The following is a 15,467-nucleotide window of genomic DNA, read 5'->3' as shown; positions in this document are numbered from 1 at the left end:
CAGGAAAGTACTGTGTGAATGTGCTGAAAAATTTCCACTTCTATACAGAGCAGGAAACACAGATATTGAAATACTTACTGACAATTAGCAAGTCAGCAAAGGGAAAATGTATTGTAGATAGCATTGCTGTTTATAATTATCCATTGCAATCATTAATGACCTCTTTAAAAGGATTTCCTCTGTAAATCCCTCGAGAGTGGTACCAAAGAGTTCCATGTTGGTAGCCCACATCTTTCTCCTTGGAGAGCACAACTATGTAAAACTGAAACAATAACATTGACATTTGCCTGCTGCTTTATTCTTTCAGTGAAAGTGTAGTTTCCTTCAATTTGAAAGTCTAGTCTGTTTAACCTTTGCATATATATAGTTGAATATGTTGTTCTTAGAGTGTCTTGACTTTGTCCTTTGTACGCCGTTCAGCAGCCTCCTGAAGGCACCGTGCTTGGTTCTGTATGGCAGATAAACCTGCCCATTGAGACAGACCTCTCTGGCCACATGTCTATTGTTTTTTACTTGTCTTGTTTCTGGAGGTCATTTCAATGTCTGTATCAGCATGGCAAGAGGCACAGCATTCATGGTAGCACCGTGAGTGCAGAAATGGCAAGCTCTGTGGCCATGCTGGCTCTGGGCACTGTTTTCATGTCTCTGCACCACCTCGTGCTGCTCTGTGCCTCCAAGCAGCCTGGTCAGAGATGGCCTCATGTGGTCTGCATAGCTCTGTGGGTTGTCACAGCATCACTCCATCCTTAGACGTGGAGTCCTTTTGTCATGGTGGCATCATCTTCGTTTTCTCACAGACCTATGTGATAATGAAATGATGTATATAGTTGATGTGTTTTAATACTGGATTTAGTGGATCATATTTTTCCTTAGGTTTTTGCATGACCAATGATTAATGTAATTGTCTTTGGAACAGAATTGCTCTTTTTCAACAGCATGGTTGACTCATTTAGTGTGTTTCTACAAGTCTCTGTTAAAGTTAAAACTGCCTTCATTGCTCTCTGGTCACTGTAGGCAGAGCTCGGCCTTTGGCTTTGTGCAGATGTGAGATCCATGACACTGAGTAGCGAGGCCGTGGCTGGGAGATGCGGCACAGCCAACGGTGCGGCCGCCTCAGCCCTCAGAGTGCTCAGCCACCCCGGCCTGTCATAGGCCTCTACCTCCAATTCCCACTCTCTTCAAATGCTCTGTAAATGTCTATTTTATTTCTGCTGTGCTGATTCCATTTACTGATAATCAAAACCATGCGTACTGTCCTGGTATGGTGGCAATATGTGCGTCTTTGTTGGCTTGGAAGCCAGTGTAAGCTCCTAAGCGAGGATGGGTCATGGCAAGGCCTCACAGCACTTCTTTTAGCTGTTGAATGACAGAGGGTCAAGAAGCAGACCCTTGCCCTGAGGCCGGGGTGTGTTTGCTGGCAACTGTACTGGTTAGGGCTTGCAGATTTCTCTTTAAAAGAGCTGGTCGAATCAGTCTAAAATGAAACTTGGAAGCAAACTAAAAATGAATTAGCATGGACCGTCAGAAGGCTGCTTTTCAGACTCACTGCCTTGCCCTACTGTTATTTATACATAGCCCTTTGCATGCAAGGCGGTTGCTTTCTCAGCGTTCAGCCTGAGAGCTGTCAGCAACTTTTAATAGATTACTCGTCGATCCAGACATCTTTGAAACTCAGCGTGATAGTCTAACAACCTCTAGGTGTCTCAAAATGCTGAGTGGACAGCACTTCGTCATTAGTAGTTTGGTTTTAAAGGCTGAGAGGTATTTGTGTGCTGTCTGTGAAGGCACACAGTTAGTGTAATAATTCTTCAAACATAAATATCGTTCACTGTCTACGACAGTAGACAAATAACCCCCTCTGTCATGGTAATAGTGAGTGTAGCACAGATGCATACACACTGCTATTCTCTGATTTTTTAATTTTTATTTTTTTTTTTACGGGAAGAACTAGTGCAAAGGGGGATTATTTTTTTTTTTGCTATCATTTTCTATTCCAGCTAGACAATTATTTTTAATTAGGAAGGGATTGATCTATGTTAAGCCACATATTTTCATGTTTGAGAATTTTGTAAGGATGTGTCTTTTAAAATTACGTCCAAAAAATCTGTGATTTTAAGAAGCACTGCAGTTATTTAACATATAAATGAGTGAAAAAAAAATAATTTCTTAGCATGTGGTGCCAAGCTGTCTAGCAACCATAGCATGTTCTGTAAATCCAAAGACATATTTTTAGTCTGACTCTGCCTTGTGTGTTGTCGTAACAGGCAGTTGATGATACCATTCTCTTTGTTCATAGATGAAGTTTTGTCCGAAAACTTTTTGGACTACAAGAACCGTGGCGTCAATGGCTCTCATCGTGGTCAGATTGTCTGGAAGATTGATGCTAGTTCTTACTTTGTGGAGCGTAAGTATTTTTTCAATTTTACTACAGTACAGTTCAACCATTGCAGAAAGATTAGTGAACTGCTTAGGTTGTTCTTATGATAGTCTAATGCCCAATATATCCTTTAGGAAAGGCCAAAAATGTTACCATAATTTTGAATGTGTTAAGAGGAACTGAAATGCTCTGTGGAGTAGAAAAACATAGCTTCTACAAGCAAATAAATTTTGTGGCTATTGACTTACGTATATATACATATATTTAATACAGCTATAAATAAGTATTTAATCAATTTGCTGTTATTTATACTGTGTCATTAGCAGTGAGCTGCAATGACTTTAATAAAATGTTAAGAAGAAGAATAATTCGCGGGCGTAATCTCACTCCAGGAGGATTCACACCGACTTTTAATTGGAAAACCTCTGGTGGGTCCATCAGATTTGGATAGATTCAGAAATTAAAAAGGGGTCTAGTTCTGGTAATCATCTAGATTGATGTAACTGCACTTTATTATACTTCTATCAAAATACACTGATTTCAAATGAATTGTTCCTCATTGTATTCATGTATTATGCAGGATGTCTGATGCAATGCAGTGTAACCCTTTTCCACTCCTCAATCCTCCCTTAGTGATCAAAATATATAGACACTGAGTTCACTTCTGCAAAGTACTATGTACCCTGTACAGTAATTTAACAACACTTCCAGACTTCGTCATTCCACATCCCTGATCAAAGTGAACCTGACCATTGGAGTTCTTCGTCTTTTAAAGTTACCATGTGCTAGTATGAATGGAATTTGTGGTCTCTAAGTTCCCCAAAGAAAACACGTGCTTTTCTTTGGAGAAGAGAAATCGCGTACTCAAAAGACTGGACTGAGATTTATAGAGAATATCTGTAGTAAAAGAGCTACATTTATCTTTAAGAAGGAGTTAAGTGTGAAGAAGTCTGTCAAGCAACAATTTCACTTTTTCAATTGTAATTAATGTTTTCGGTGATCTACACCAGTCTGCTGGGCAAAATTTAGAAGTCATGTAGAGGCATATATAAATTGCATGACAGGTGTATCTCTTTACATCTGTCTGAATTTGAGGGCAATCAAGGGAATCTTTGATATGACCTAAATTCTAAAGGAGTTAGAAAGGATATGAATTATACTTGATTAGATTCATCTCTGACTTTGACCTCAAGCATCTGGTATTAGCAAGGATGCTATGTGCAGACATTTTACAGAAATTCAATCCTAGAAACAGGTTCTCGCTTCTCAGTATGAAGCTATTGCTGATGATCTGTAATTCCTAGTGTTAAGTTAAATTGAGAATATTGTTCTAAAGAATTGAAGGGAACTGCTGAATTGTCTACAAGACCTACAGGATATGATAAGGCTGTTTACATCATTTATTTAAAAAAGATACATTGATGGGAAATTGTTTAATATACAAGAACATTGATTTTAGTTATCCCGTTTTTGGACCAGAAATGCATTATAGGATCTAACCTTTAAAGCAAGATTCTAATTTGCAGCTGCTGCTTTGAGCTTCAGTTACCAATCTGTGAGACTGATCACACTTTCTTTTAACTGTTAAAGAAGTCTGAGGAGGAGCAGAACAGGGTTTTGAAGATGCCTTAGTATCTCAGTTTATTGACAAAATGTGTGAGTGAAACTAGCCTGCTGGAAGCTTTCTTCCCTAATCCACAGCAGAGGAGAAAGAGGCAATGTGAGAAAGCCTCTTCAGGTGGGCCATATTTCATTAAGGGCTCAACTATGCAATGAATTATGGCAGCTTAATAAGTTGCTTCTGTTAGCTGAGACATAGTAGCTGTTGTTAATTGATTGCACGTACATTCTTCACTTGCCCTAATGTGAGAAAATGCAGCTTAGCATAGCCATCCCTCACTGACACTTAAAAGTAAGTCATACTACACTGTAGTTGGGCAGCTCACGCTTGACGAGTTTTCCTCTTGGTAATTTGTTATGCTGCCATCATTAAGCTTTGAATCTCAGCCCTGAGATTGTGTACCAGTGCACTCATCGAGGACAAATTATTGCCCTGTCCAAAATTAAAATAGGAGAAAATGAAGTAGGCAGTAATAAATAATAGCACACGTAGATAACCTTAGAGCTGCTTGACTATTGAAGTGGGAAGTTAAAGCAGTGAAAAATGTTGATGCATGTAAAACATATTTATGTAAAGGCATATTAGAGGGTTCCTGCTCATTGTTGAGAATTTTACAGGAAATTACACAGCTTTGTAGTTGATTAAACATTATGTTAAAAACTGCAGTGCCTTCATATACTTCATGTATTTTCTATCCAAAGGCACCTGTGTAGACCACCTTCTTTCAGACTTTTTGTATTTTGGACAGAGATTGCATCTGCATGTTTGCAGAGTACATGGATGTTGTAACATTTGCAGGAATCAGAAATCAGTGGTCATTAAAATCGATCTCAGAAGTATATTTTCTTTTTCTGAGAGAGCCTAGAGGACAGGACAAGGTTATGTTTAGTTGTAATGCAGTATAAGGATTGCTATGTTGGACAAAAGTTAACTTGACGTGGTGTCCTGTCTCCAAAAATGGCCAGTGGTGGAGACCTGGGGAAGTGTATAAAGATAAGCAAGTGCTAGTGACTCTCCTAGCTGGAGTGTTCTTTCTGTTAATCTGTTGCTAAGGCAATTCCTAAGCTAGGTAGTCTTTTTATTTACTAGTGGTCAAGACATGTAGTAGGTAACGAAGACACGGCAATTCATTTTCAAGGTGTCCACGTTTTTCTTCTATGCATTGTGTTATACTTCCCTTAAGTGGATATTGATGGAGTTTTACTAAGTATATCATTAGTTCTCTGTAAAACAGAGAACTAAAACAGAACTCTCACTTGCAAAGGTAACCCTTCAGTTCTGTGTTTACTTTTGCTAGTAAATATCTGCACTTCGGTATCTGCTCACCACGTATGAGTCAACGTTGGCAGTTAACCTTTTCTGAAGCAGTGTGTAGATGATAAAGGTATACACCGCAGTGTTTGGCCCATCGTAGCTGGCAGGAGCCACAATAAAGGGGAAATCATAATATGGCCAAATGAAGAATCAGTCCTACATATGGAATTTAAACTCCTACATAGAGAATTTAAAGTCCCCAAGACCTTAAGACAGACTGGCTTGGTAGCTATTCTTGAAATGTAGGAGAGTTTAACATTTGCAGTAGTGTCACTTTGTGAGGTAAAATAGACTTATTATCAGGGAACCATGGGGATCATCCTGTCCAGCAGCCTCAGAAGTCGAGTTTTTTCTTTTGCCAACAGGTGGGAACTTCAGTACTTCCCATCATGTGTTTTTTAACCTTGCTCAAGAAAATTACCATTCAAGTTGCCAGCCACTTGAAGTGAAGAACTTAAAAGACATTTTTGAATGTATGGGTTTTTTTTTATTATTATTTATTTATTGAAGAGCTATATGAGTGAACTTGAAAATCACAGGTATTCAAGGTTGGCTGATTTCCAACTGTGAAAGTCCCATTAATATGAAAAAAAAAAAAAGTTTTAGGAGTGGAGTCAAGTAAATACAGACTCATTTTCTACATTTTGAATCTGTAGGCATATATCATGTGTTTGAAAGTGTTTTGTTCAAAATCCTTAATGTTCCCCAATGGAGATATTATTTCTTTCCTTTATTCAAGAAAATTAATAAGAAAATGAAATATGGCATTCTAACTGTGTAACCTGTAGTCATTATAAATAAAACCAGTATTTAGATACTTAACAGAAAACTAACATCTAATCATTGCAGACAATAGTTTGTATGCAATGATCTAGGATCTGGAATAGCAGTAAGTAAAGGCAAAAATTGCTGGAAGGTATTTTCTTCATGGTGGTAGATTATCACAACAGAAATCTTCTATCAAACTTAATTGTAATGACCATTACAGGCAAAAACCATTGACCTGGAGGACCACGGTAGATGGAAATTGTGCACATGCTGTCACTATGGGCAAAGCGACTAGCAATATTGTGAGAGATCTGTAGACATGCGTCAGGAGTGGAGGACACAAAGAAACACATGGCAAGAAATTGAAACCATTTTTTGTGTAAACTGCACTGCTTGTGCTTGTATAAAGCTGAAATTCTGCAATTTCAGATGCTTCTCAGCTGCTTAAGCTGTACTTTCACAATTGCTCAGTGTGTTGCCCCATCTGATACATTCATGGTTACTTGTTCAGGTATATTTAAAATCTCACTAGGCTGGGGAAATCATTCTTGTGTGGTGGGTCCATAACAATGCCAAATAGCTTTCTCTTTTTATTATGTGTTTCTATGTTTTAGGGGCAGTTAGGTAAAGGTGTTGCTTTCAAATTTGCTGATAGCATGGTTTAAGACCACCTAGGGAGCCCTCACTTTTCAGAACAAAGATAATTTCTTGAAATATACCCATACAGCCTTTTCAGATACCATAGCCACTTAAAGTTTGTGTTTGTTTTGTAGTGATCTAGGTTTTCACCTTGGAAAGTACTAATATCTTTCCCAGAGAGGCATATGCCTTTCCACTTTGCATATCACAAAATTGCAATATAATGTTGCCAGACAGATATGTAATTGGTGTGAGCCAGAGAGGGAATTGCTTCCAAATTACAGTATGAATGCAAGCAGAACAGAACTCATCTCCTATTAATACTCAGCAAACAAAAAGCCTTAACAGCTGCAGAGGCAATGTCGTACTGTGGCCAGTTTTGCATTTCTGCAGAAGTCTAGCAATTTGGGTTTTTTGACAGCCAGCGATAAACAGTAACCATCCCCTGTAAACATGAAATGGTTGGGGTCTGGGGAGAGGAAGGAGGAGGGAAGAAAGCCTGCATGCCACTAGGGTTGTGTACTTTGTGTTAAGACTTGGAGGGGACTGCAGTGAAAGAACCAGCCAATAATGGGTTTTCCAGGAAAGCAAACATGCTCTACTTCATTGGAATTTCTGGCATGCTTTTTTGGCTTCTACAGCAATACAAAGAGAGAGTGCAAGAAACCATTTCACTGAGGTACGATGCAGCGTCTTCCTGTAAGCATGGTATCAAACCATCATATCCTTAAAATGATGAGAAAAGTTTTGACACAATTCAGAATTGCACTGAAGACAGTCAAATACCGGGGACCTCTGTTAATCTACTAGTCTTCTGTACATTGTTTTACTGTGTGGCAACTGAGAAAACGATTTCCAAGTGTGGAAGCTTATGCAGCAATTGGTTGTTTAAATTTGTTACTCTTGTTGCTGCATTTTTATCAAAGCCAATAGCAAAGACAGATGATAGGCCTTGCAAAGAGCAGAAAATACAGTTAGTTATTCCTGTTGACCTTGAGAACCAGTAGGGACATAATGGTAAAAAGACCATGCAACTAAACAAATCAGAGGTCTGAGAGATCCTGGTACACCTGCAGGTAAGAGGTAGCAAAGGAAAAATAATGTCGTGTGTCACTGTCAATATACGCCATGTATTTGTGCATGTATGGAATACAAACAGAAAGATGAACCAGAACTGATGTGTAACCAGCCCTTCCATCTGGGGCTTCCTCTAGAAAATCTGTTTAACATTGCTTTAGGCAGACCTAAGGCCACTTTTAAAGCACAAAGAACTGAAGGATGTAGTAGCCTCAAAGGTTTCCAAACAAATGAGACATAGTCATAGCAACAAAAGTTTTAATGAAACCAGAATCGTTGAAAATTATTCCTTTTTCTGGACAGGCTGTTGACCAGTCCAGCCCTCTAAAATAATTTCCTGTCTTCATTTTTATTGCCCCAGCATCTCTCAAATCACATACACTTCCCTGCTGAAAGTGTGTGTGAAGGAAGAAAATGTAGATAAGGCCATTGGAAGTCCATCATGCTGTGCCTTTGAGCAAATCAGAACATGCGGCATGACTTCAACTTTCAGGAACCCACAGATGGTGAAACTGGAAAACTATTTAGCAGAACAATGTCAAAGGAAAACAAACCAAACCCAAAACAAAACAACAACAACAAAAACCAGATATGAAGCAACAAAAGAGGCTTGTGTCCAAAAAGGCACATTTACTGCTTGCATCTCTCCCTGCCACACGTACTAGTCTTACTGGTGCCTTTTGGTTGTCTTCTACCTTACACACGCATAGCACTTCAGCTTTGTGCCAGGCTTAGCTTCGGGAGAGGAGAACAGTCTGATCCTGTTTCCCAGTTCAGAGCCGTCGTGATTACTTAAGAACCCTTTCCTTTGGATCCTTTTCTGAACCTTTAATCTTTGCCATCATTTCATTTTCTGTCGTTTTTTGTCTTATAAAGTCTTTCTGTGCCAGGACTGTAGCTAGCAGCCTGCCGTGAATGAAAACAGGTCAATCCACACAAGACATTAGACAGCGATTTCTCAGCTTCCTGCATGACTGAACTGTGGTAGCTTAACTGTGAGACTTGTCTGCAAATCAGAGTTTTCTTCATCTTTCTCTTTGCCAAACTTATTTTGTCTCTTGTATATGTTTTGTTTGTATTGCAGAGACCAGTGCTGTTTGTTTATTTGTTCCCACACAGGGAAGTGGACGCTTTGTGTTGCAGCACGTGTGCTTGGTGACTCCATGCTGGGACAGCCTGGCTGGTCCTCATGCTGCCTGCTCTCTGCTTTTCATGGCATTGCTGAAAGAAATTACAAAATCTTTACGTGCACAAAACTCAGAGTGATGTGAGAGCTCGGATATGCTGGCAGTAGGAATTTTGGAAAGTTCTTTCAAGGTGAACTAGAAAGCTTTAAATGAGAAGTAATGCGTGATCCTAGGCGTGCTGAAGGTAAAGCAAGTCTGTCTTCACTGAGATGTAGTTCCCAGCCACAGAGACCACAGCTTTCTGTCTTAGCCACTTAACCCTAAACAAGCATGGCCATTGTATCAGTGCATCAGAGACTGAACATCTTGTAGTTCTTGAGGCAACGGTGAAGAACAGCAGTAACATTTAACCAAAGTTTTAGTGCTAATTGCACTGAACCTTGGAGCATTTGGGACTTGGTGTGGACCAACAGATCTATTCTCATTTGTTAACTTTCAGATTTGTATTATTTTTGTTGTTGTTGCTTTTGTGTGTTTTTGTTTGTTTGTTTGTTTAATACAGTAATGTCTGATGTCTTCTGTGCACAGCAGATCTTCATTCTTTTCTATATACTAAGGCAGTTCCTCTCCTAAAGAGCTAAGACCAGTTTTTTGAACGTACTAGGTTCAATGCTAATGTTTGATAGCTAGGTATGAAAGCTGAGATTGGGAAGATAGACTGAAAGTTGAGGGATGGAAACAGAAGCACAGAGTGAAGGAAGTGACTTGTAGTACATGGGTTACAACTGCAGATAAGACTTCAGTTTCCTTGCTCCCTGCATAGTGTCTCATCTGGTATTTTAGGCTGTCTGTAGTCTGTTTGCAGTCTGCACTATTGGGAATTAGTTAAAAGTTGTACTCTGAAAATAAACGTGCCATACTGCACAGTGCATTTCTCTTCCTTTTGTTCTTTAAGAAACAGAACTTCTGAAAGCTCTTCTGCCGTAAAGAGTGGAGAGGCTTTCTGCAGGACTATTATGTCTTTATCAAAGTTGCATGCTCAGGCTTATGCCTGAGAAAAGGTGGTGCTGAAAGAATCAGGATTTTTCCACTCTTTTCTGTTTCATCTTTTTTAAGCCAGCTATGGATATTCTGGTTCTGCTTGTTTTCTTTCCCAGATGTTGTCAGGTTGAGCGACAGCAGTAGCTTCCTTCACAGTCCACCACCCCAGGTCTTGCCTGACTGACCCTCTACCTACAACAAAGATTTGTCAAGTTGCTTCACTCACTAAACATAAGACTGACACAGCATGTTTCAGCCTTGTTATTCCCTTGCAGCTTGTCTTGTCTCATAAGTAGGCAGAAGGATGCTCTCATCTCGGAGCTGCCAGATGACCCCACGTTCTGGACACACAGACAGTAAGGTCCACCACCAGCTCAACCTGGCACGTTGTCACCCAGACTGGAAGAACAGTGCAGACTGGTGAGGATGACTGAATCCCAGCTGCAAGCTAATGCAAAATGTTATCTGAGGCACCAGATGTGCCTCCTGCTGTGAGGTTCAATGCCACATGATTTCAGACCTTGGGTAGAAGGTCATTGACAATAAGGGGGGAAAAGTACAGCCCTTTCCTATTCTCTTCTCCTTCATCTATCCCAGTGTTTTCTTCATCCCCGTTATCTTTTTTTTTTTTTTTTTTTCCTGCACACATCTGCTCAGCCCCTAACTTGACTACCTTTCTTAACTTGGGGGATTTGTGAGGACACTAAGAAGACTATGACTGTTTGGGAGGACTGGTCTTTTTTCAGGCTTATGTGATCCTGAGGTAAGGGGAAAGTTGTCAGAGTTCACTCTTTGTAAACAGGAGCTCGTCTTACTCTGAGCTTGTTGTTTAGCACCCTTTGAAAGAAACAGGTAAGGATGGGAGGGCAGCTGGTAGTGCTGGCACTGCAAGGAGATTGAAAAGAGGCTATGCACTCCTTACAACAGTTCCCACTGGAAGCTGTCAGGAGCTGGGAATGCCCTGGCTTTTCCATGCCCCTGTGTTAAAATTTGTGGGCAGCTGTAAGCTCTGATCAGATCTACTGCACTACCTCTGCTCAGATCCCACTGAAGATATCGGGTAGGGCCTATATCCTTAAGCACTCGTGGAGTTGTTTCTTGGTTATGCAGTTGTTCTCCAGAATAGAATAATTTAAGAGGAAGCCATCAAACCACTCAGGACCTGGCATTACACCACAGGAAATAGTACATGCTCATTTGGGGTCTTCAGCAGTCTAACTGTAGGTGCCAAATTTTGAAAATAGTGGTTCACGTCCATGTTTGTTTTGCTCTTCAAATCACATAAAGCACATCAGCAATATGCTCAGGCACATTGTACTTGCTTTAGATTCAGAACTCCTGTGTGTGTAATGCATTATCTCTTTTCACTTTGGTGTCATTCAGGGATGTACTTGACATGAAGAGAGAGTCTTGAAATCCAGTAGTGTGGCTAGTAGCTGTATTGTTCTCATCCATTGTCTGAAAAATCCATGAACAGACACTGCTTTGATTCTTTGAACTTTGCATGTTAGTATTCTGCACAATGGGTGCTGAAGTCATATAATAATTTATTTTAATGGATCAGCATAACTTAGATAATGTTTTGTGATTGATAATCTTTCTGCTGCTGACAGCAAGAGATTACAATGTCACCTCTAATTCATGAATCAGTCTTTGCCACTGTGAAATACTACTGGCGGTCTCTTTTGGATGGTGCTTTTCTAGGGATTTGGTAGAATTGCCCTGGAAGATGGATTCCCTCTCTCTTGCATAGGGGCCCTATGCACTTGTCTTGAATATTTCCATTGGACACATTTCTGAAGCTGCTACAAGCCAATAAATCCCCAGTGACATCAAAAAGAACTGCTTGCATTTGGCACCTGTGTGCCATCAGGCCCAGCCCATTTTGTGTGCAAGCATGTACAGAGAGCCCAGGTGCAGATTTTGGCACAAGTGGTTTTATCTTTGTAGAAAAACAAAAATGAGATTCATGTAGAAGATGAAGACAGTGGAAATGGGAAGCAACTGTGACTGGAAGGGTTATCAGCACATGAATGAAAAGGTCAGATTTACTCCAATAGAGTGCTGAGATGCCAAGCCTTGTTTCAGAAATTTTCTTACTAGTTACAATAAATAAATAAACAGACAAACACACACTGTATCCGTGTTTTTAAAATTAAGGATGTAAGTTCAGTTCATGTATGCAAAATATTTCAGGAGACGAGGAGTCTGTCTTGTTGGTGTAAGGTCTCAGTGCCATTGAACTTGAACATTCTTGATTTTGGAGGGCACAGGGACCCCAGAGGTGGGAAACTAAGTATAAAGGGTGAGCTGCATCAAGGGCTTGCCTGAGAGAGCAAACTCAGCAGGCTGCTTATTAACCGAGTCCATGTCTAGTTTAAGGGTCTGAAAAAATAGATCAGTGTCAGTAATTTACCGTTTACAATTTTGGAGGATTTTATGGATTTTTTGGTAATCCTGTTAAATTTTGCTCTGAAAGTAATTCATCAAAACAGAACTTGGAGTGTGTATTAAAGACAACATTTTTCTTGGTTTATGGAAGCAGTGAACTTTCTTCCCATCTGCTGCAAGGCTCTTTTATACCTTTTGGCTGTGGTAAAGCATCTGAAGGGCTCTTTTTAAATGTCTGGTGTGGCACAGGAAAATCTCAGTATAAAGGGGGATAAATCCCTTCACGTAATACAGAAATTTGGTTGTAGCCCTGCTATGTTGTTGTCCAGTTTGGGCCAGCCACTGAGTCCCGTATGACTTGTAGTGGTTATGGCAACATTCATCCAATGTATTTGACCTTCCATGAGGCTTTTACCTGCTTCAAAAAGCAGAATTATCCCTGTGGTGTACTGCTGTAGTAACTCATCAGGTTTATAAAAAAGAGTATAAACGATGCAGAGAGCCTTTTGATATATCCCTTTTCTTTATAACTAGTTAGTAAATCTAGCCCTGTCATTGTCTTAGTCCTGGTCCAGGGTTTCCTGCTATGGGACTCCTAGATGTCAAGAGCACTTTCTCTATCCAGAATAAACTTATTCAGAGAGCAGGAGGTCAGCAGGGATAAATTAATATCTCTCTGCAGGGTCTGAACACTTTTGCGCAGTAGAACCGTCTTTCTGCGACGTCTCTAATATTGGTAATAGGATCTTGAGAGCCTCAGAAGAATTGGGTTTTATACTTCCAAGCTATTCTGTAAGCTTTTCAATACTTCATGTGTTCACCTTACCTCATTAATAGCAGGTGTAATTTCCTCCCATATCTCAGTGCTAATAGTTTTTATATTAAAAATAACTTGAAATAGATACTTCTGCTGTAATTGTTTCTTAATTAAATCTCCATAATGATGCTTTTTTTTTGGTCCTTCCCCTTTCATTAAATTATCTATGCTGATTTCATTATGCATTCTCTCTTTAAAAGATGTTCTGCCGATGGACTTTTCTCAAGCCTCCTTTATCAAAAGAAGCTGCTACAGTGAGACTTTAAGGGTAGGCAGCAGCATTTATTCCAGACCCTTCTCCCTGGTGGTGGGGCTTGTGCATTTGCCAGGTACTTGTTCACCTCTGAGATGGTAGGAAGCAGAGGCGTAGGGAGGTGATGTGTTTACTTACCTGGGATGAGCTGTCATGGCTCACTTGCAGCTCTAGACTCATCCCTGAGAATAAGAGCTACAGGTCTGATGCCTTCTCATCATCCACTCAGGGAACGTTTTAAGGCAGCTTTATGTGATCAGATTGCATGTACTGATTATCTTGATTCCTTTTACTGACTTCTTTAAGAAAGTTGTGAATGCAATCATAGGATAACCTTGGGAGGAAGGCAGCTCTGGGGGTTCAACTCTCTGCTCAAAGCAAGTCCAGTTAGAGCAGGCTGCTCAAGACCATATCCCAGTGAAGTTTTGAATAAATTCAAGGAAGGTCTCTAAGTTTTATTGACTTGTTCTTTTTGCACGGCTGGGGCGCTTTACAAGTTCAATAATCATTGCCATCCTTTTGAAAAAGAAAAAATAATGAGAAATAACTTTAAAAAATACCAGGGGAAATAATAATTATAAATAAAACACATGATATCACGTATAGAGTTTAAAAATAAGTCATTTATTTGCATCATGAGAAACAAAATAGATTTGGGTTATGAAGCAAAGTGCTGCTGTGTTACAAGCATGAGGTGAAGCTGGGGATAGAAATAAGATGGGGGACACACGTTTCAGAGTTTAAGCTGTGGATATTGTAACTTGCCAGCAATGTTCCCCCAAAAAGAGACTTCTGAATGGCAGAAGTAGAAAATGTGGAAAGTGCAAACACAAAGAGAAAAAACACTCTGTGTAAAAGTATAATCTTTTTGTGGTAGATGAACACTGGGGAGTTTTCCCAGGCAGCTCATGGTAAGGGCTCTCGTTTCCTGAGGGTCCGCCTAAACTCAGCAGGCAGAACAGTTGGAGAAGTTGCTTTTGTGAAGTGAAGGTCTCACGTGCATCTCTTTCTCCTGCCTCTGGCTTCAAAATTCAATCTGCATGCAGAAAAGTATCTTAATGCTGCAGTTGTCCAGCACAGGCCTCACAGGTTTACATTATATGACTGTGTTTCTGCTTCTCCTTCTCTGTTCCCATAGAATAAGTCTACAGGTGGGAACACATCAGGATGCATCAGGGCCTTGTAGAGATGTCAGAGTCTCAGTTTGTCTCCCTGCTAACTTGCTGTTTGTCCAAGATACTGAACAGCACTTCCTGGGAGTGACATCACTTCGTAACCTGAATTACTCCAGAGATAGCTGGAACCAACACAAGCTGATGCGTGATGACCCCCTTGGATTGTCAGGCAGCATTTGAACAGCAGTTACCACACCAAAACGTAATATGCCTACAATGCGTTAGATTGTCCTGTCCGTTTAATTGCTACAAAGATTTAAGGATGAAAGAATATTTCCTCAGAACAGAATACAAACGCATTGTTAAGATTTTGTTTTGCAGCAAGGAATTTTCCATAGTTGCTCCTGTATAGTAGCTAAAATTGATTTCTTACCTCTTAACCTCTACGTTAACCTAGAGAGCTCTAAAAGGTGCATTTTCCTGTTCCTGTTGATAAAGGTGTTTGCCCAAGGTGAAATGGGCCAGCCCTGTTCACTTACAAAACACTGATTACTTTTTTTCTTTTTATCGTGGCATTTCATGGTCATGTAGAGAGATGGGACTTTTTCTTTCTCTTAGTTTGCCTAGGATTTCTTGATTTACCTATATAAATATGTGATACTCTGTAATTAGCACAATTCTGGATTCAGGCTCTGTTCAGGGACGACCACAGCAGAATCACCAGTGCTATTTAAGGCATTGCTATCCCTCTGTTGTCTGCACTGCCTCTCTGCTAGAAGCAGTCTTTTACCACCACATCCTTTTTGGAGGGACCATTTGATTTCTTGTTATCACCTGCAGCAATCCGGCTAGTTTAGATTATCTTCAGGTGCAATTTCTAAAATCCTCTGCCTGTTACCAGGCTAGCTGATGTAAGCAAATGTTTGG

The 15,467-nt window shown here is 40.1% G+C and overlaps 1 protein-coding gene across 14 annotated transcripts in view; it reads left to right on the top strand.

Annotated features, from left to right (window-relative positions):
• Positions 1-15,467, top strand: part of HECW1 (HECT, C2 and WW domain containing E3 ubiquitin protein ligase 1) — a 266,693-nt gene that overhangs the window by 92,822 nt on the left and 158,404 nt on the right. For all 14 annotated transcript variants that reach the window (XM_040548239.1, XM_040548244.1, XM_040548245.1 and 11 more), the window contains one exon: positions 2,297-2,404. In XM_040548239.1, coding sequence (XP_040404173.1) covers positions 2,297-2,404 — 108 coding nt within the window. The remainder of the gene's footprint in view (positions 1-2,296; positions 2,405-15,467) is intronic.

Source organism: Cygnus olor, chromosome 2 (assembly GCF_009769625.2).
Source record: "Cygnus olor isolate bCygOlo1 chromosome 2, bCygOlo1.pri.v2, whole genome shotgun sequence".
In the NCBI taxonomy this organism is placed as follows: domain Eukaryota; kingdom Metazoa; phylum Chordata; class Aves; order Anseriformes; family Anatidae; genus Cygnus; species Cygnus olor.
The sequence above is the reverse complement of the archived record's forward strand: the minus strand, read 5'-3'. Positions and strand labels throughout refer to the sequence as shown.